Below are 23,465 nucleotides of genomic sequence, written 5' to 3'. Positions count from 1 at the left end.
TTATTAGAAATTCCAACTGCTTGTCAACGCAAATTTCTGATTAGCCAGTCACATGGCAGCAACTCAATGCATTTAGGCATGTAGACATGGTCAGTACGATCTGCCGCAGTTCAAACTGAGCATCAGAATGGGGAAGAAAGGTGATTTAAGTGACTTTCAACGTGGCACGGTTGTTGGTGCCAGACAAGCTGGTCTGAGTATTTCAGAAGCTGCTGATCTACTGGGATTTTCACACACAACCATCTCTAGGGTTTACAGAGAATGGTCAGAAAAGAGATAAAATTTAGTGAATGGCAGTTCTGTGGGCGCAAATGCCTTGTTGATGCCAGAGGTCAGAGGAGAATGGACAGACTGGTTCCAGCTGATAGAAAGGCAACAGTAACTCAAATAACCACTCATTACAACCGAGGTATGCCAACCTTGAGGCGGATGGGCTACAGCAGCAGAAGACCTCACCTGGTGCCACTCCTGTCAGCGGAGAATAGGAAACTGAGGCTACAATTCACACAGGCTCACCAAAATTGGACAATAGAAGATTGGATAAACGTTGCCTGGTCTGGTGAGTCTTGATTTCTGCTGCAACATTTGGATGGTAGGGTCAGAATTTCTCATTAACATGAAAGCATGGATTCATCCTGCCCTGTATCAACAGTTCAGGCCGGTGGTGGTGTAATGGTGTGGGGGATATTTTCTTAGCATACTTTGGGCCCATTAGTACTAATTGAGCATCATCAACGCCACAGCCTACCTGAGTATTGTTGCTGACCATGTCCATCCCTTTATGACCACAGTGTACCTTCTTCTGATGGCTACTTCCAGCTGGATAACGCGCCATGTCATAAAGCGCTAATCATCTCAGACTGGTTTCTTGAACATGACATTGAGTTCACTGTACAGCCGACAAATCTGAGGCAACTGGATGATACTATCATGTCAATATGGAACAAAATCTCTGAGGAATATTTCCAGTACTTTGTTGAATCTATGCCACAAAGGATTAAGGCAGTTCTGAAGGCAAAAGGGGGTCTGCCCGGTACTGGTAAGGTGTACCTAATAAAGTGGCTGGTGAGTGTATATTCAAATAGAAAGAAATGTGTTTTAAATAATAAACAATATTTAATATCCAATAACTGCAGGCTTGTTGAGCAGTGTTAAAAAATGTTAACGTTCAAAATTTTAACACATTTACAGTAAATGTTAACAATGTTAATAGACCCTTACAGAATAAAGTAAATATTAACATTAAATATTCCAGTAAATCCAGAGAAATTAGGATTACTTTTATGTAAATTCCATCCAGGGGCGACACGGTTGCTCAGTGGTTAGCACTGTCGCCTCACAGCAAGAAGGTTGCTGGTTCGAGCCCTGGCTGGACCAGTTTGCATTTCTGTCTGGAACTTACATGTTCTCCCCATGCTGGCGCGGGTTTCCTCCCCATGTTGGCGTGGGTGCTTCAGTTTCCCCCACAGTCCAAAGACATGCGCTATAGGTGAATTGAATAAACTTAAATAGGCTAAGTGTATGGGTGTTTCCCAGTACTGGGTTGTGACTGGAAGGCCATCCGCTGTGTAAAACATATGCTGGATAAGTTGGCGGTTCATTCCGCTGTGGTGACCCCTCATGAATAAAGAGACTAAGCTGAGGGAAAATTAATCAAAGATGAATTCCATCTTTGTGTGTGTGTGTGTGTGTGTGTGTGTGTGTGTGTATGCTTAACCATATCTTTGATCATCACTGTTCTCATGAAAATGCATGAAATTTGACTGATTACAATTGCAATAATCGCTATTAATTATAATTTTTTTTTTTGCACTTAATCATGATTAATTACATTATTATGCACAAATTTAATAAAGAATTCCAAGGTAAAATATTGCGCACATACTGTACTATTGACATACTTATACATATATGGCATCCTATTCACAACCAAATATGTTTTACCACTTCATTCCTCAACAGAAGTCTGTGTTCATTTATTTGCACAGGATATCTGTTGAGCCATTAGTTGTCCTTCATGTACTGTAGTCTGTGAAATTTGAATTAGAATGAAGTGACCTTGAACCTCAATTTCCTTCGAGAGATTTGCAGTTCTCAGAAAACACTCTGTATGGACTAAATCAACAAGCACAGCCGGTTTAAAGTACGAGCTTCATTGGGTGTTTGCTGAGAGTCTGTACATTTACATTTAAATCTAGATAAAACAATTAAAGTCACAGTGCAGTTGCACATTTTGCATGCTGTACTTGAATCCTGCTGTAGAAAAGGCTGTGCTGGTGGCCATGATGTCATCATAATCCACCTTTATCAACAACACATGCCAAAACACACACACACACGCACACACACGCACACAATCAATGAAAACCCAATTGACTTCCGCCTGTTTAAATGGACATTAAAAGTGAATTTCCCTGCAGAATTCAGCTCAGGCAAATTGCTGCAGTTGTTTCAGCTTTAATGTTTCCATTCACAGACAAACATTGAGCTTAGCAGTCACAACAAACACATGTTTACAGTGGAAATCAAAATTCAATTTCCTACATTTTGAGGTCATTGCTTAGTCCTATTTGAATCTGTCCTAACTGGAGTCAAATAAGAGTTACATAAATTCTGAAGCACGTACTGTAGGGGGGAAAATGTAACAATGTTATTTTCCACAGCACAATACTTGACTAAATACAAAAATTATTAAAAATAATACAGTAAAATCTAAATTTACAAATATTTCTTTAAGTTTTTAGTATAAGAATTGAACTTGATTTGTTTCTTATTAAAGCTACAAAAGTCTTTCAGTCAGGAGCAGAGAGGGATTTTGTTCTTCTATTTTGCTGCTCGATAAATAAGCACATGTAGAATGTAGTGCGGGCGACGCGGTGGCGCAGTGGGTAGCACTGTCGCCTCACAGCAAGAAGGTCGCTGGTTCGAGCGTCGGCTGGGTCAGTTGACATTTCTGTGTGGAGTTTGCATGTTCTCCCCATATTCGTGTGGGTTTCCTCCGGGTGCTCCAGTTTCCCCCACAGTCTAAAGACATGTGCTATAGGTGAATTAGGTATGCTAAAAATTGACCGTAGTGTATATGTGTGAATGAGTGTGCGTGATGTTTCCTAGTGATGGGTTGCAGCTGGAAGGGCATCCGCTGCATGAAACCTATGCTGGATAAGTTGGCGGTTCATTCCACTGTGGTGACCCAAGATTAATAAAGGGACTAAGCCGAAAAAAGAAAATGAATGAATTAATGTTGTGCACTGTCACTTTAAGTGCCGTACAGTTCCAATTTACTGTGACATGTTCATTTACATTCTCAACTCTTTACATTCATTTATTACCAAACACTACATAAAAATAGTGGTTGCCTTAAATTTTTAAGCTGAATCAAATGAACCCTATGAGTCCATTGAACTTATATTATGACTTGGAACAGCTTGCATAACTTATAAAACTAAGTTAGAATGATTTTAGTTTAATAAGTTACAATGAGGGCATCACGGTGGCACAGTGGGTAGCCTTACAGCAAGAAGGTCGATGGTTTGAGCCCTGGCTGGGTCAGTTGGCATTTCTGTGTGGAGTTTGCATGTTCTCCCCATGTTGCCGTGGGTTTCCTCTGGCTGCTCCGGTTTCCCCCACAGTCCAAAGACATGCGGTACAGGTGAATTGAATAAACTAAATTTGGGTGTGTATGGGTGTTTCCCAGTGCTGGGTTGCAGCTGGAAGGGCCTCCGCTGCGTAAAACAAATGCTGGATAATTTGGCTGTTCATTCCACTGTGGCGACCTCTGATTAATAAAGGGACTAAACCGAAAAAGAAAATGAATGAATGAATGAAAGTTGGCTGCACGGTGACGTAGTGGGGACCTTTAGTGGGTAACTTTAAGTTATAATTTGTCCGAAAATAGGAAACGTGGATTCGGGCGAGTCACGAGGTACAGAAACCAAAGGAATGACACCAAACATGACACTTTTAGAAATACATAAAACATAATTCATGCATTCTTAGTTTGTCTAATGTCTTGAAAAGGGCATATACCGGTGTATGATTTACGAGAGAATTAATGAAGAGAATACATAGGTTACAAACACATTACATGTACTTTGGGCTGAATTTTGGGATTTCTATGAGTGTCCATTTGCAAAGTGTGCGTCTTTGGGTGTGTGTGTCGGTCCCAGGATCCAGGATGGAGGGTTTTTTTTCTTTGGAATGTCTTTGAAGATGGGACAGGCTGGTCCTGGCCAGCATCTTGGTAGATAAGATGTCAACAAGTGACTTTCACCGGCAGACTCGCTGGCACCAGGTGTCATAAACTCAGGCCCCGTTTAGACTTAGGCTACGTTCACACTGCAAGGCTTAGTGCTCAAATCAGATTTTTTACGCGATCAAACCCGTGCCTCAATCGTTAACCAGATTAAGTAACAAGCACCAGTTTTGCCTTCAAAATCTTTTTCAACATGAACAACCAACTTTGTATGTAACTTAGTATTGACGCGGATTGTTTTCATTCTTAAGCTAAAACGTATTAGTGTTGACGGGGCCTCATGTAGAAGGAACCCAGACCCATTTAGGGATAACAATGGAGTTTCACCTCCAGACTATATGTTACAACTTACAATTTATATAACCTAAGACAGACTATACTAGTAACTTTTACATAAGACAGAGCAATATTGTGCAAGATGTTGTGCAAAAGATGAAGAAAACAAGTAGTGCTACATGATTGTGTGGTACATTCACAAGTAAACATTGTTTTCCTAATTGAGTCCTTGTACGATGGAGTTTGAGTAAAGTGTCTGGTGCATACGGAGAGAAGTGTTTTTCTGCAGGTGGTTTGTCAACCCACTCACCTGTGTGAGGAACGCTTAAAAAATGCACAATGCCTTTTTTTTCTGGAGATATGGAGTGATTGTGAGAAAGTATCTGATGCAAACTGCTGCCAAATTTAAGCATTTAGGCGCAAAAGAAAGATGACTTTACAATACTGCTCTATTCTCTTCATAAGAAATGCACTGCAGTCTCAGCCTCACGCGTGGCTTTTGACCGTCTAATCATGAGCATCTAATCTGCCTCTTTCTCTGTATTAGAAAAGGTCATATATTGTGCAGTGGCAGCCGGGTGGTCGTGAGCGTCTAAAGAATTTTTTTTTTTTGCTCTTATCATTTCTGCTCCGGACAGATTCTGGGAAGTACTAATCCTCTAATGGGATGGCATTGACTTGGCACATCGATCGTGTGTTTGTCTGAAGGAGGGGATTCCTCGGGGACGCCAGGAGAATGTGTTTCTGCTCTGCCTCGCCTGTTTTGATAACATTGTTCAAACAGCACGTCCTCTAACCCTGTTTTCGACGTCATGCTTTTGAGTTGAATGAGAGCACTTCATTCAGATAACACAGCTGCTGCTGCTGCTGCTGCTGCTGACCACTTGAAGACTGAAGAGATGGGAGGTTGTTGAGGGGAGAGGCATGCGTGTTTGAGGAGCTGCTATCAAACTGACTGATTTAAATAATTATGTGGTAGTTTTTATTAGGCAAGGCAAGGCAAGGCAAGTTTATTTATATAGCACATTTCATACACAGTGGCAATTCAAAGTGCTTTACATAAACAGGAATAAAACAAACAATTATAAGAGAAATAAAAACAAACAGAATAAAAATAAAATAAAATAAAAGCTGATAAAATGTATATAAAAGAGTTAAAAATCAATATTATATATTTTTTCTATTCAGATGAAAATGATAGTTTAAAAAAATCTAAATTAAATAAACATTGCATTACCAGCTATTTTATTTTACTTTATCCTATTTTATTTCATCTTATCTTATCTTATTTTATCTTATTTTATTTTATATTTTTATTATATCTTTTTGATTTTATTTTATCTTAGTTTATTTTATTTTATTTTATCTTATTTTATTTTATCTTATTTTATTTTATTTTATTTTATTTTTTTTATCTTATTTATCTTAGTTTATTTTATTTTATCTTAGTTTATTTTATTTTATCTTATCTTATTTTATCTTATCTTATTTTATCTTATTTTATTTTATCTTAGTTTATTTTATTTTATCTTTTTTTTATTTTATTTTATCTTATTTTATTTTATTTTATTTTATCTCATTTTCTTTTCTTTTCTTTATCATATTTTCTTTTCTTTTCTTTTATATTATTTTATCTTATTTTATTTTAATTTATTTTATTTTATTTTATTTTATTTTATTTTATTTTATTTATTTTATTTTATTTTATTTTATTTCCTTTTATTTTATCTTGTTTTCTTTTATCTTATTTTATCTTATCTTATTTTATCGTATTTTATCTTATTTTATCTTACTTTATCTTATTTTATTTTATCTTATTTTATTTATCGTATCTTATTTTATTTTATTTTATTTTATTATATGTCATCTTATTTTATTTGATCTTTATTTAATCTGAATAGTTTCACATTAAATAGCATTTTAATGTGCGCGTCTGGTGTGCGATACTTCCAACTGTTATGTGCACGCCATGTTACAGCGCTGACCGACGCATCAAGTGTGTAAGTAGAGTCAAATTAGACTCATATTGTGTATTTAAATGACTTTGACTTGAACATGGAAGTCAAAAAGTGAGTGTGGTTTATTTATTTATTTATTTATTTTGATTATCCATTTGTGTCTAGGTTTAAACTTGTCACATTTTGGCCAAACTTACTGTATTATGTTAAATAGTTTGTCTTTGAGAATCACATTTCGGTTAAAATCACCCTCGAGTTACTGTATAACAGCATCTATTCGAAACTCCCATCAACAGATTCTGAATCCAGCTCATGAACATGACATGGATCTGTGAGATTGTGAAGCCCACAGTGCACTGCCTGCATGATTTCCCTCTTTTCCATCCCTCATGCTGCTCTGGCTGGCGCGGGCCGGTCATTAGAGATGGGAATTGGGTCAAATGTGTTTCCCCTGTTCTCCGTTCATGCAAACATGCAGACATCTCTGTGCTGCTCACACCTGGGACATCAGCGTTGGCCTTTAGATGTGATGTGGCCCTCTGTCCACATGACTGAAGCTCCTGCTTCACTTCAGAGCTGCTGCAGAAGCACAGCACTTCACTCAATGTGTTGCCAGGGACTTCATGGGGCACCAGTGGGAATCCAAAATACAAAAAACAAAAGTTTAAAGAGGTCTTATGATGTGTTTTTATGTTTCACCTTCTCTTTTGGTGTGTGGATAATGTCTGCAAAGTTTCAAAGGTCAAAGTCAATTCAAGTTTATTTGTGTAGCGCTTTTCACAATAATTATCATTCCAAAGCAGCTTTACAAAATGCGCACGGTATTAAATTACAGTCGAAATAGAAAAGTTAAAGGGGATGCCCCTTTTTACAAGATGTAAAGTAAGTCTCTGATGTCCCTAGATTGTGTATGTGAAGTTTCAGATCAAAATGCCACACAAATAATGATTTCTAACTCTTTGAGCCTGCCCCTTTTAGGCTTTGGTCCTAACTGTGCTGTTTTAGTGACTGTCGCTTTAAATTCAAATCAGATTGTGTTCTTTCCAAAAGAGGGCGGACAGACGCCTATTCCTCAGCATGGTGGCAGATGCCAGACAGGGCTAAAGTTACTTGTGAAAAACTGAAAATGTCCAAAGAAGTGTCTCAGAAAAAGGCATTTGTTCATCCTAAAACTCATCATTTATAATGTTTCTTAGCCACTGACATTTTATTCTGAAGAAATGACACAAAAACTTTAATGGCAGATGGCTGCTTCTCACTCAGGGCTGTCTATGCTAATGAGGGAGAGATCGTCGCTAATGGGCGGGGCTTTTCCCCTCTGATGACACGTACAAACAGGGAGAATGTCAATCAAAGTGTTTTTGCAAACTGTTTTTATTTATTTGTGATTATAAATAATTGAATTAAATCATTTTTACCAATAGAGGCTGGATATTTTCATACTATGTGGCCACACAACTGTGTTTTAACTCCTTATAAAAGCTGGGCGATTTCTAAAAAAAATCTAACTTATTTTATTAAACTATTAGAATTACCATATTTTATCCATCCACCTGCTGAAGAACAAATTAGTTGTTAATAGTAACATTAACACATTAATAGTAAACATTAAAAAACAATAGTCATCAGCCTTTCAATTTTTTGTGACCCCTGGAGGGTTTACATTATATTAAAGACACAGCATTAGTGTAAGACGCAGCACATTCATTTTATGTCACCAGGTTAAACTTTCTGACACCTTTACGACACTCACGTACATTCAAAATAAAAACAGGCCACAATTGAACATTGAGGATGGTCTCCGAGTTGCGTTCTCCAAAATTAAATGGTGAATAAACTTGGGCCTATTGGTATGTGTCTGACCGTTGTGTGCGAGGTTTATATATTTATAACCACCTCAGAGAATATTGGCGGTTGCAAGTCACTGGCATTTTTATTTTGGGGGTCGCAGGCAGAAAAGTTTCGGAACCCCTGCTTTAAGGAATTAAGAAATGGGTGGACCAGGCATGTCTCCCCCCATACTAGGATGGACAGTATAAACATAGTTAACACGCAGTTATACGGTCTCCTTTCCAAAAAGGGGACGTTTATAATACATTTTCATTGAAGTGTATTTCTCACCCACAAAATACTTTTTTATCTGTGAATCCCTGCTGAAAATGTCTCTATCAAATTCTTGTTCACATATAAATGGCTAGCTGACAAATAGGCAGTAAATACACTTTTTTTTGTTAAACACCAACTTTGAAGAATACAATGGATATATTTATGTAGTTTGAAGTCTGGTGTTTAAAAAAATATAAGAGGTCATTAACTTTATATATATATATATATATATATATATATATATATATATATATATATATATATATATATATATATATATATATATATATATATATGTATTTGTGTAGTTTGAAGTCTGATCTTTGAGAAAGTAGGATTATTCACTTTTTTTTGTTTATATATTCATTCATTAATTTCCTATTCAGCTTAGTCCCTTTATGAATCAGTGGTCCCCACAGCGGAATGAACTGCCAACCCATCCAGCATATGTTTTATGCAGCGGATGCCCTTCCAGCTAAATGTTTATATATACAGATGAAGTCAGAATTTTTTGTCTTTTTTAAATATTTCCCAAATGATGTTTAATTGGGCAAGGAAATTTTCACAATATGTCTGATAATATTTTTTCTTCTGGAGAAAATCTTATTTGTTTTATTTCTGCTAGAATAAAAGCAGTTTTTAATTTTTTAACAAACATTTTATTGTCAAAATGATCAGCCCCTTTAAGCTATATATTTTTTCGATAGTCTACAGAACAAACCATCATTATACAATAACTTGCCTAATTACCCTAACCTGCCTAGTTAACCTAGTGAAGCCCATAAATGTCACTTTAAGCTGTATAGAAGTGTCTTGAAAAATATCTAGTAAAATATTATTTACTGTCATCATGGCAAAGAGAAAATAAATCAGTTATTAGAAATGAGTCGGGGGGCTTTATAAACAGGGGGGCTAATAATTCTGACTTTAACTGTATATATATATATATATATATATATATATATATATATATATATATATATATATATATATATATATATATATATATTTTATATTTATATATTTTTTTATTTTTTTATTTTTTTCACTCAAATATGACAATTTACGCACTATTTACTCTCCCTCAAGTGGTCCCAGACCTTTATCAGTTTATTTGTTCTGTTGAACACAAAAGATGATATTTTGGTAGTTTGCTGAAAACATGTAACCATTGACTTCCATTGTAGAAAAAACAAATACTGAGTCAATGGTTACAGGTTTCCAGCTTTCTTCAAAATATCTTCTTTGGTGTTTATCAGAAGAAAGAAACTCATAGAGGTTCGAAATAAGTAAAAGGTCAGTAAATAAGGACCAAATTTTCAGTTTTGAGTGAACTATCCCTTTAAATGCGTCCTATGGTGTGACATTGCTAAAAATTAAGAAAAACTCTTAATTAATATGCAAATAGCAATAGGGGGATTTATTATCATTGTTGGACACTTATCTTCATATAGTGCATTTTCATTCATTTTCTTTCGGCTTAGTCCCTTTATTTATCAGGGGTCACCACAGCGGAATGAACCGCCAACTTATCCCGCATATGTTTTACACAACACTCTCATTCGCACATATACACTATGGACAATTTAGCTCATTCAATTCACCCGCATGTCTTTGGACTGTGGGGGAAACCAGAGTACCTGGAGGAAGCCCACACCAACACGGGAAGAACATGCAAACTCCACACAGAAATTTCAACTGATCCAGCTGGGACTCAAATCAGCGACCTTCTTGCTGTGAGGCAGTGCTAACCACTGAGCCAGTGTGCCGCCCACAAGATGTATTTTTTTTTCCTCCATGACTTGTTGGACATTTTCTAGGGGAGTCTGTTTCTATAAACTGCTAAATACATAGCAGGTGTTTTATGGTGGAGCTGTTATGATACTATAGACTTAAAGCACTTTCAGATCTTGTCATCATGGACCGGAACTCTCTTTATTATACTATAGGCCTACAGTTAGTTTGTGAGATAACAGCTGAACAATTTGTCAAAATCAGCATAGAGTGGATGGTTTTATTCCTCTGTAGTGAAGAGAATCTGCAGACGGTCAGCAACAAAGAGCACCTGTATCATATTTAGCAATAAATGTGATGGATGAATCCTTTACCTCAAACGCACTCAGTAGCAAGAAATGTTCAGCTCACAGTTTGGGACTTTTAACGACTTTCAAAGTTGCTGAAAACTTCAACTAACTCGAACTGTTTGTGCTTTAAGCACTTCCTTTCCGAAATGTCAATTGGTTTGTTTATTTCTACCTGATGTCAGACCTATGATGAAGTTGGCAGTGTACAGTTCTCATGACAACAAGACTTGATTTGACTTGATTCAATATTGTTTATTTTATTAGTTTTGTTTTGTTTTTGTATATTATTTTTATTAAATTTGTATTACTTTTAAAGTATCTATGTATCTGTCTGTCTGTCTGTCTGTCTGTCTGTCTGTCTGTCTGTCTGTCTGTCTGTCTGTCTGTCTGTCTGTCTGTCTGTCTGTCTATCTATCTGTCTGTCTATCTGTCTATCTTTATGTAGGGCATATACTATCTAGCACACATTTCTCCTTTTTATATAGGACATAAACTATCTATCCATCCATCCATCTCTTTTATATAGGACATATACTATCTATCCATCCATCCATCCCTTTTATATAGGGCATATACTATCTATCCATCCATCCATCCCTTTTATATAGGGCATATACTATCTATCCATCCATCCATCCCTTTTATATAGGGCATATAATATCTATCCATCCCTCCATCCCTTTTGTATAGGACATATACTATCTATCCATCCACCCATCTCTTTTATATAGGGTATATCCTAGTTATCCATCCATCCTTTTTATATAGGGCAAATACTAGCTATCCATCCATCCTTTTTATATAGGGCATGAACTATCTATCTCTCCATCCATCCTTTTATATAGGGCATATCTATCTCTCAATTTATTGCGTTTATATAGGACATATACTATCTATCTCTCCATCCATCTCTTTTATATAGGGCATATACTAGCTATCCATCCATCCTTTTTATATAGGGCATGAACTATCTATCTCTCCATTTATCTCTTTTATATAGGGCATATACTATCTATCCATCCATCCATCCATCCCTTTTATATAGGGCATATACTATCTATCTCTCCATCCATCCTTTTATATAGGGCACATCTATCTCTCAATCTATTGCTTTTATATAGGACATATACTATCTATCTCTCCATGCATCTCTTTTATATAGGGCATATACTATTTATCTCTCCATCCATCCTTTTTATTTAGGGCATATACTATCTATCCATCCATCCATTTCTTTAATAAAGGACATATACTATTTATCCATCCATCCATTCCTTCTATAAAGGACATATACTATCCATCCATCCATCTTTTTTATATAGGGTATATACTAGCTATCCATCCATCCATTCATTTATATAGGGCATATATTATCTATCTATCTACCCATCCATCTCTTTTATATATGTCATATACTATCTATCTATCCATCCATCTATCTTATATAGGACATATTCTATCTATCTATCATTGTTCAACCCAATTTTGAATGACTTTCTCAATGTTCATTTAGAAATGATTGAAATACACACTGATTCACAACAATAAACGCTGTTGTAATTGTCAGTATTAAAACTGTAAAATAAAATGCAATGTTTTGGAACAAACATTAACAGTGTTATATGTTTTCTGTTTTTACCCTTCCCTGTCTTATGCATAAGAAACAAAAGGTCCATTAAATCCCTAAAATATTTCTTTTTTCCTAATCGAATTATCTGTTGTTGTTTTTTTCCATTTCAGACTGAGATGTTTGGTGAAGCAGTTGGAGAGAGGGGAGGCTTCTGTCGTCGACTTGAAGAAAAACCTCGAATATGCTGCATCCGTGTTGGAGTCTGTCTACATCGAAGAAACAAGGTAAACACAAAACAGAAGAGATGGAGAGAAAAAAGAAGCTAAACTGCATAGTGCACTTATAAAAAACAGAACTTCATTGTGCAATGGTGAAGAGACTAATATAGTTATTAATATACCTTGATTGCACACGTCTTTGAATGCTATACATTGTTAAATGTGCAATATATTAAAAGAACATCCAGTGATAAGTATAATAGTAATTGTTGAATATAAGCATTAGTTTATACAGATGATAGTGGTAATGGTAATGTAATGCATCAGCTGGTAAAATTTAAAGCGTAAATGCGATGTAAGTTGCTTAATGCAATGCGATGTAACTCTTATGCTATTTTGGGAACATTTTCTGTTGAGTCTTAATTTGGCCACAACTGTCTCTGTGTTTTAACAAATGGAATGACTTTTGGTGACAAATCTTACACTTTGACACGTAATTTGGGATAATGCTTTAAAAATGAAATACAACAACAACAACAACACACTCTGGGCAAATTTACTATGCTACAAGCTTACTTGTGCTGGTGGCTGTTTTTTCCCCTCTGACTTCCCTTATGATAAGTTTTTTTTTTGTAACCCCGCCGGTCCTCAAGCCTGCTCCGATCTGGGTTTGAACTGGTGACTCTCCGCATGGGAGTCTGTTGCTCTAACAAGGAGGCTAAAGACCATGGCCTCTAGCATCTATCACTGGAGCACAATTAGAGGTCAGAGGAGTGAGGTTTACCTGCATAGCACTTCACTAGCTGGCCTCCACTACACTCACCCCCCTAAACCTTACCCCATTCCGGTCACAGCACTAATGTAACCCTGCCAGTCCTACACCACCCAAACCTGCTCCGATCTGGGATTAAACCGGCGACTCTCCACATGTGAGTTGGTTGCTCTAACAAGGAGGCTCAAGATCATGAGGAGTGAGGTTTACCTGCATAGCACTTCACTAGCTGGCCTCCACTACACTCACCCCCCTAAACCTTACCCCATTCCGGTCACAGCACTAATGTAACCCTGCCAGTCCTACACCACCCAAACCTGCTCCGATCTGGGATTAAACCGGCGACTCTCCACATGTGAGTTGGTTGCTCTAACAAGGAGGCTCAAGATCATGAGGAGTGAGGTTTACCTGCATAGCACTTCACTAGCTGGCCTCCACTACACTCACCCCCCTAAACCTCACCCCAGGTCATTAGGTCATGACACTAATGTAACCCTGCCGGTCCTATGCTAGTTAAGTGCTCTACCTGCACATTACTTCACTAGCTGGCCTCCGTTACTATTGTAAACCCATGACACCATATAATCATGCATTCCTGATGGTTTTCCCTGTTGGAAAAAGATACAATTTGTAATTTTTACTGTTGATCATCAGTTCCAGTGCGAAAAAGCGTATATATGGAGATGTATGGAGTATAGTGTGTGTGTACAGAGTGAGAGAGAGAGTGTAAGAGAGACCTTTATACACTTATCTTGATACATCATCTGAGAAAATCACAATACGCACCTCATCTCTAAGAACTACAAGGAGTAAACAAAAACAAAGCAAATGTATTTATGAATGCACACTATAATTTGCTGTTATACTCCATAGAACTTCATACTGTTTTGTTGTTGTTTTGCACAGGTGTATCTAAAGCAGGGGTTCTCAAACTTGGTCCTGGAGATCCTGTCTCCTGCAAATTTTAGCTCCAACTTGCTTCAACACATCTGCAAGGATGTTTCTAGAAAACCTAGTAAGAGCTTGATTGGCTAGCCCAGGTGTGTCTGATTGGGGTTGGAGCTAAAATCTGCAGGACATCGGATCTCCAGGACAGAGATTGAGAACCCCTGATCTAAAGGGTTAATGGTGTCAACTGATGATCAACAGTAAACATGTCAATATAATGAAAGTCAATGAGGCAAAAACAGCCACAAACAGTAAATGAGGGAGAACAATTTAAAATCTGATGCTGCACAAAAACCAACAGTGCATCAAAGCCAATGTTATTACTACTCTTTCGCATGACCAAGACTGATAAAAAGTACCAATATATCCAGTCCACAGTTACCCTTTATATTGAAAATAAGTCATTTTATGTGTGTTTTTTTCCCCAAAATCATATAAAATAGTTAGAATCCTGGATTATATATACATATTAGGGGTGTGACGAGACGCTTACTCCATGAGACGAGACAAGACACGAGATTGGGTTCACGAGAACGAGACGAGATTTTGACAGTATTTTTAAGAAATACATCAATGGAAAATATTTTATTTAACTGAAACAAAAATCACAAATTGCTAAACTATTTAGATGGTTTTTTTTATAAAACTTGTAATGAAAGTTATTTTACTTCTATTTTAATGACTTCTATGCAGTAAAGGACATGCAAACACTGCTGAATATTTGCTAATATATGAATGGAAAATAGTGTTTATATATAATTCTAAATATTAGCAAAATATTTGCTAATATATGAATATAAAATAGATTTTATTCAACTGAAGAAAAATCACAAAATGTAAAACAATTCGGGTGCTTTTTTTAATTAACTTGTAATGAATGTTATTTTATATTAATTTTAATGAATTGTGCCATAAAGGACATGCAAACACTGCTAAATATTTAGCTATAAACTTTTTTTTTAAATAAATGTATGTAATCGTGTCATTTCTTACATTTTCGAACAGTTTCACTTTCATTCAGCAACAGCTTCCATTTTTTTCCAGACAGCATAAACGTGTGTTCGGTCATGATGATAATGACGACGGGTGTATGTATCTCCAGGAGTTTACTGTGAGTCCTTTACTGACTCAATGGGTGCAGAGAAGTGTCAAACAGCTGAGTGTGTATGGCTTATTTTGTCGCAAAATGCAGCTAAACGTCCTACACAGTGGTAATAGTTTGATTACGTCATTTACATGCCTGTACTGTACTCCAATAATGCGACTGGAATATGAATACTCCACATGTCTTAATTCGATTAGCGTTTATGACAGTTATGGTTTTAAGCATATCTAAAGTGCTATTCCATTGTATGTTATGAGCTGTGGTTAATGCGTGTGGCTGCAGTTGTAGCAGCCTCTGGTTTTGGATGCAGCATCCCTTGAACTCCGGTGTAGAAAAATAGGTTACTTCACATTCACCCACTCCAAACGATTGACGCGCAACACCAAGGCCAGCCTGTCAGGTGTGTGCAAAGCACTTGATGTGCAGTTTTAATCCAATCCTGCCTCCAATCTTCAGTGCTAAATTCATCCTCACGCTCCATTATAACATCACAACTCACAAGACAACTTTTTACCTCGCTGAGAAATCTCGTCGCGATTTAGTCTCGCAAAATATATATATATATATATATATATATATATATATATATATATATATATATATATATATATATATATATATATATATATATATATATATATATGTGTGTGTGTGTGTGTGTGTGTGTATATATATATGTATTAATTTTGGTGTTGATGTTAAATTTATGCAAAAAAAATTAAATTGAAAAAAATTGAACATAACGAAAGGGTAGACCGTTTGAACAATGCACAAAAGTTCATAAAACACACACACAGACACACACACTGAGATGTTTGTCCACCTAACAAATATTATATCAACACATTTAGGGTCAAACATCAGGGGTCAGTGGGAAATGTTGTTTCTTGAATGCGTTTGATGGTTTAATCCCTAAAGCTCCTCCTAAAAAAAGCTCCTGATTTGCGCTGAATTGAAATAAAGATGCAAATGCATGTGCTGTGTAATTCTGTCTCTTCACTGTTTTCCTGCTTTTGATTGGTTTGGGTTCACTTGTTTAGACAGAAATTGAAAGTTTGGCCACCGTCTGAGAAGGAAATGTGCCATGCATCAAATTAAATGCTAAGTTCTGCCATCATCCACTCCTGCCTGTTTTTCCCTCCGTTGAGCACAAAAGGAAGAGTTTTGCAGAATGCACTTGTTATTCTCTTTTTGTTGATGCTTTTTTTAAGGGAATTACAGCGGATAGAGCTTTCAGGATTTAAAAAGCATGTGAAATGGCATAAAATTATCATAAATATTGTTGAGAGTTTTGTTTCTCTTATCATAACAGACTGGAATTCAAGTCATTATAAAAGAAAGTCTCAAAAAGTCACCCTAGCAGATTTCAGCTTATTTTATCAGTGTTTATTGGTTCATTTTAATGTCTCAATGTTTTGTTTCAAAAATTCATCCTACCTGTAGCAGTTTTAAGCATGTTTATTTTTGTGTTTTTTTATAAATTAATTTCAGTGTTCTTTTTTATTATTGTTATTTATTATTGTTTTTTTAATAAACTGTTTTGGTTCCCTGCACATTTTGAGCGATTCAGTGATCAGTGATCCATTCAAAATGGCATAAAATTAACATAAATATTTTTTCTATATTTTATAATTATTTTTTGAGTCTCTGATCATAACAAACCGAAGTGAATCGCTCAAAATGTCACAGTCGAAAGTGAAGACCTGGGGGGAAGGCGCGTGTTGGTGATGAAAGTAAAAACCAGTGGGGGAGGGGTTGGGGTTGCGGACGAAAGTGAATACTGGTGGGGTAGGGGTAGCAAACTGTGGACGAAAGTGAAAACCGTGGGGGAGGGGGGCCGTCAGTGATGAAAGTGAAAAACAGTGGGGCAGGGGTTGGTGTCACTGACGAAAGTGAAAACCGTTGGGGTAGGGGTAGCGAACTGTGGACGAAAGTGAAGACCTTGGGAAAAGTGGGCCGTTAGTGATGAAAGTGAAAACCAGTGGGGGAGGGGTTGGTGTCATGGACGAAAGTGAAGACCAGTGGGGTAGGGGTTGCGAACCGTGGACGAAAGTGAAGACCTGGGGGAAGGGAGGCCGTTAGTGATGAAAGTGAAAACCAGTGGGGGAAGGGTTGGTGTCACGGACAAAAGTGAAAACCGTTGGGGTAGGGGTAGCGAACCGTGGACGAAAGTGAAGACCTGGGGGAAGGGAGGCCGTTAGTGATGAAAGTGAAAACCAGTGGGGGAAGGGTTGGTGTCACGGACAAAAGTGAAAACCGTTGGGGTAGGGGTAGCGAACTGTGGACGAAAGTGAAGACCTTGGGGTAGGGGGGCCGTCAGTGATGAAAGTGAAAACCAGTGAGGGAGGGGTTGGTGTCACGGACGAAAGTGAAAACTGGTGGGGTAGGGGTAGCGAACCGTGGACGAAAGTGAAGACCTGGGGGAAGGGGGGGCGTTGTGGATGAAAGTGAAATCCCTGGGGGAGAGGGGCATCGGTGATGAAAGGGAAAATCAGTGGAGGGAGGGGGGGTTTCGCAGATGAAAGTGAAAGCCGGTGGGGGGTGATAGTGAATCGTGGACAATAGTGAAGACCTGTGGGCATCGCAAATGAAAGTGAAAACCGGTGGGGAGCAGAGCGGGGGTGTATCACGGACGAAAGTGTAGACCGTTGGGTGGATCGTGGATAAGAAGTGAAGGCCGCGGGTTGGATCGCAGGCATCACAATTTGTTTTGAGGGGAATCACAAACAACATAACTTTCCAGTTTTGGTTTTGGTTTGTCATTTATTGCATCAGTATGCAAAACTGTGTGTGTTTTTGAGGCCTTGTGTGTGATGTCTGAGGGCAAAGTTTGGTTTTTCAGCAAGAATGACTGGTTTTGAGTGTTGAGCTTCATTTGAAAGGTTTGGGAAATTGGGTGAGACGTTATTGATTGTTTACTGTTTTGAGAATATGAGGCAGAGTTTCAAGAAGTGTGTTTAAGCAATCAAGAAAAACTTGAGTATTTCCAGTGAACTGATTCGATTCCATGTGAATCACTGAATCGATGATCCATTCTGAGTATTTACCAACTCTTAAGAAGTTTTAAAAAGCCTTTATTACCATTACCATTACCATTACCATTCATAATGTCTAGCTGATCAGACATGATAGAGTGTATTCTCATTGTCTTTGATATATTTGTATATTTGTATATTTGTATATTTTTTTTGTATATTTTTATCTTTCTTTGCATCACTTTTGCTCAGAGGCCTTTTGACTGAAATTTCATCTGACGTGATTAGAAGTGACATGACTTACCCATTTAATGCCTTCAGACAGCAATCGTGTGTGTGCGTGTGTGTGCGTGTGTTTGTGTGTGTGTTTCTACAGGCGTTTGGTGGACACAGAAGATGAGCTCAGTGACATCCAGTCGGACTCGGTTCCCTCAGAAGTGCGCGACTGGCTGGCGTCCACTTTCACACGTCAGATGGGGCTGATGTTGAGACGCTCTGAGGAGAAGCCGCGGTTTCGCAGCATCGTCCATGCAGTGCAGGCCGGGATATTTGTGGAAAGGTACAAATCAAACCCTCTATTGGTGTCCCAATAATGACAGAAAGAAAACAAAAGAAAAGTGTTGATACTGAGCTAATACACTTTAATACATACCTTACTCTGTTTAACATCATTTGGGAAATATTTAAAAAAGAAAAAATATTCAAAGGGTGGCTAATAATTTGACTTCAACTGTATATATATAAGTTATTTAAATTACACAAGTATTATTTTGTTTATTTATATTATTTAAATTGTTTTATTTTATTTACACACATGCTTTACATATAAATAATATGCTACATATAATGGTAGCTTAAATAGTAACTTATTTTTTATTAATTAAATTTTTTTATAATTATTTTAGATTATTACAATAAAATGTGTGCATGCTTACAATTAAACAGTTATTTATTTGATATTTTATTTGATATGCATTTTTGCTTTAATATTTTCTTTTAAATTATACACACATTTTTATTTCATTTATTATTTATTTGCTTATGAACCTTATGAATCGTGGATATTTGTGAAAAGCATGTGTAAGTCCATAAAATCTATAAAGTAAAGAGTTTATTTTTATGTTTATTATTGTTTTTTATTTATTTATTTTATTTTCATTTTTATATATAATATTATCTAATTTTATTTTTATTTGTAATTATTTATTTTATTTTATCAATTTTTTTTATTTTTCTAATTTTACACACACAAAATAAAACGATGTACTTGTTTTTTACTTATTACATTTTTTAATAATTATTTTATATTATTTTAATTACACGTACATTATTTTAACACACAATACATTATTTAAATTATTTAAATTACACAAGTGTTATTTCATTTATTTATATTATTTAAATTATAAAATTTTTAAATGATTTTTAATATTTTTATTATTTAATTATTTATTTACACACACACAAACACACACACACACATTTTTATATATGAATAATATATTATATAATAGTAGCTTAAATAATAACAAAAATAAACACACACACACACACACACACACACACACACACACACACACACACACACACACAAACATTTAATATAATTGAGTTTAATTTAATTATACACACATTTTTATTTATGTAATATTTCTTTGCTTATGAACCGTCATTTTGCAGGATCATCAGGGTGGTATAATCTTGGATATTTGTGAAAAGCATGTGTGAGTCTATAAAGTCTATAAAGTAAAGAGTTTCAAACCCCATATAGGCATCCCACAGATAACAGCTGGAAGCCTTCAGACTGTTGATCCAGCGCTGATTCATTTTAAGCAGACTCTGATAGATTGATCAGACTGATTTGTGACCCCGCTGTGCATTTTCTATCGTATTTCCAGCACTGCATGCAACTCAAATATTAATGTTAAAGGAGGCATCCAATACAAAACAACGGAAACTGTCCCAAAATGCACCAAAATGACAGAAGGGTGTGTTATCTCTTTCTGACAGAATGTACCGACGGACCTCCAACATGGTGGGCTTGAGTTATCCTCCCAGCGTGATCACAGCCTTGAAGGTATTGCAACGCACCAATAGGATTCTGGGTTGCAGCCTCAGATGCACGAATGCACAAACAGGCACATGCATAACCTGGACACAGCGTGAATGCAAACATGTGAATTCGACACGTTTTGAATGCACAACAGAAACAACGAGGGCTAGATGGCAAAGTCAAACAGGCAAACAGGCCTGTTTAATCAAGCGAAGTGCACAATTGATCTTTCCCTCGGCCAGCTGGGTTACCTGGCACACATACACATACACACACACACACACACACACACACACATGCACATACGGTTTGGACTAGGACAGAGAGATGTTTTTTTTTTGGTAGCAGTAGATACAAGTAACATAAATATGCAGCTAGCTAGAATATAAATATATTTTCTAATGTTTAAACACTGCGTTAAATAGAATTTCAATGTAAAAATAAAAAGTAAAGAAATGTTTTGAGTTTGGTTTAGTCACTATTTACTACTACTGGTATGGAATATTGGTACATTTTTTAACTAATTGGAAACTAGGATCTACAATAGATTCAGGTTTATTTTATTTTATTTTAGATTTTTCATTTTATTTTACAGATTTTTTTATAGATTTTTTTAATTTTGTTTTATTTTATAGATGTTTTAATTTAATTTTATTTTATAGATTTTTTTATTTTACAGATTTTTTTATTTAAATATTTATTATTTATTTATTTTACATTTTATTTTCATTTATTCAGATTTTTTGTAGATTTTTATTTAATTTTATAGATTTTTCATTTAATTTTCTTTTACAGACTTTTTATTTATAGATTTTTATTATTATTATTAATTGTACGTTTTATTTTCAGTTATTTTATTTGATAGATTTTCATTGGTTTTTAATTTCAATTTGTTTTATTTTATAGATTTATTATTATTATTATTATTATTATTATTAATTTTTATTATTTTTATTATTATTATGTTAAATTTTCCGTTTTATTTTCATTTGTTATTTTATAGATTTTAATCAGTTTTTCATTTCATTACATTTAGTTTTATTTTATAGATTTTTAAAAATTTTATATAATTTTATAGATTTTTATTTTATAGATTTGTATTATATTATTATTATTATTTTATACTTTATTTTTATTTTATTTTATAGATTTTTTGATTGATTTTTTTATTTCATTTTGTTTATTTTATGGATTTTTATTTGAAAGATTTTATATTTTATAGATTCATATTATTATTTTATTTTACATTTTATTTTAATTTTATTTTATTTATTTAGATTTTTAAAATAGATTTTTATTTTATTTTATAGATTTTTTATTTTACTTTATATTATAGATTTTTTTATTAATTTTTTAGATGTTTGTTTTATAGATTTATTATTATTATTATTATTATTATTATTATTATTGTTGTTGTTATTAATATTAATAATATTATTATTTATTTTCCATTTTGTATTTATTTAATTTTTTTATTGATTTTTTTATTTTTATTTTTATTATTATTATTATTTGTTTTACTTTTTTATTTATTTAGATTATTTAGTAGATTTGTATTTTATTTTATAGAATTGATTTTTCATTTATTTATTTTATTTTATAGATTTCAATTGGTTTTTTCATTTCATTTCATATTGTTTTATTTTACTGATTTTTTAAAAAGTTTAAACTTATATTATAGATTTTTATTTTACTGATTTTTATTATTATTTTATTATTATTATTTATTTTATATTTTATTTTCAATTTATTTGATTTATATAGATTTTTATTTTATTTATAGATTTTTTATTTCATTTTATTTAGATTTTAGTAGATTTTTATTTTATTGATTTTTTATAGATTTTTTTTCATTTTATTTCGTTAAATTTTACAGATTTTTTACCTTTTGTTTTAATTTATAGATTTTTTTAGTTTTATAAACTTTTGTTATTATTAGTATTATTCATTTGACATTTTATTTTTATTTATTTAGATTTTAAATTGATTTTTATTTTATTTGAATTCATAGATTTTTTATTTTATTTTACAATTTTTTGTTTTAATTGATAGATTGTTTTATGTTTTTATTTTATAGATTTTTTATTTTTTATTTTTAGTAATTGTATTTTATATAAATATAAGTAATATCTTTATATTATTTTAATTTTATTTATTTTATTTCATTCACTGGCTAATACAATAAATCCCAAAATATTGAAAAATGTGTTTAAAATTGGGTCAGAAAGAAGTTTTTTGAAAGAAATCAAGACTTTCATTTATTTTATTTTATTTTTTTTTCCAAGGGTTGAGCATAAGAGACTTCTTTCAGTAAGATGTTTTATTGCACCACCCCCAAGCTTTTGAATGTTAGTGAATTATCTAGAATGCAGGTGCAAATCAAAATATTGAGGTTTTTAGTACTTTTCACCACATGAAATTACAGTTCAAATTATACATCCGGCAATCTGCTGTGATTTGATCAGGAATGGCCATCTTAGAGCTGTTATCAGTCTCATCTGTTCTGCTATCAGCTTCTCATTCATTTTTGATTTAACAATTTGTGGCCGCACGACTCCTCTTTGTCATTGCAGGCAGAGCTGTGCAGTCTTTTAGAAATATTATTTTCTTCGGTTGCCTTTTGTGATTGTAAAATTCTGGCAGTCTGCATAAAAATTGATTGTCTAAAACATTTTTTCTTCCAAATCAGAAGCAGAGTAATATCACACTTCTCGAACTAACTCTGGATTATGTATCGTGTATGCAGATTTATATATCCAAGAACACAATACATTTAGCTGTTGCCTACCAAGAGAAAGAAACAATTTTGTAATGCCTGAAAGAGTCATAAGTAATTCCAGCTTTATTTTTTAACACAAATCTGCATAATCTATGTCTATGGTCTTCATTGTCTGTCAGTGAACAATGTCTGCTTTGACACTAAAACACTGTAATTGTATCTGAGGTCTGGAAGGGTTTGGTTTGTGTTGTCGACATGTCAAGAAGACGCTGTTTTCTGTGCAGCAAACACAAATACACTTTGCATGCACTCTCAGAGGAGGAGGACTCAAGCTGGAAATAAATGATACAGTAAAATTTGGTGGGGGGGGGGGGGGGGGGGGTTAGATCAGATTCAAGTTTTTAAAAAAGACAGATTTTTAAAAAGAAC

At 34.6% G+C, this 23,465-nt stretch overlaps 1 protein-coding gene across 2 annotated transcripts in view; it reads left to right on the top strand.

Annotated features, from left to right (window-relative positions):
- The window catches only part of pde1ca (phosphodiesterase 1C, calmodulin-dependent a), a 203,123-nt gene that overhangs the window by 129,922 nt on the left and 49,736 nt on the right, over positions 1-23,465 (top strand). For both annotated transcript variants that reach the window (XM_056450599.1, XM_056450600.1), the window contains 3 exons: positions 12,417-12,530; positions 18,641-18,823; positions 20,275-20,341. In XM_056450599.1, the coding sequence (XP_056306574.1) occupies positions 12,417-12,530; positions 18,641-18,823; positions 20,275-20,341 (364 nt within the window). The remainder of the gene's footprint in view (positions 1-12,416; positions 12,531-18,640; positions 18,824-20,274; positions 20,342-23,465) is intronic.

This window comes from Danio aesculapii, chromosome 24 (genome assembly GCF_903798145.1).
Source record: "Danio aesculapii chromosome 24, fDanAes4.1, whole genome shotgun sequence".
Classification (NCBI taxonomy): Eukaryota; Metazoa; Chordata; class Actinopteri; order Cypriniformes; family Danionidae; genus Danio; species Danio aesculapii.
This window is presented reverse-complemented; position numbering and strand designations above follow the sequence as displayed.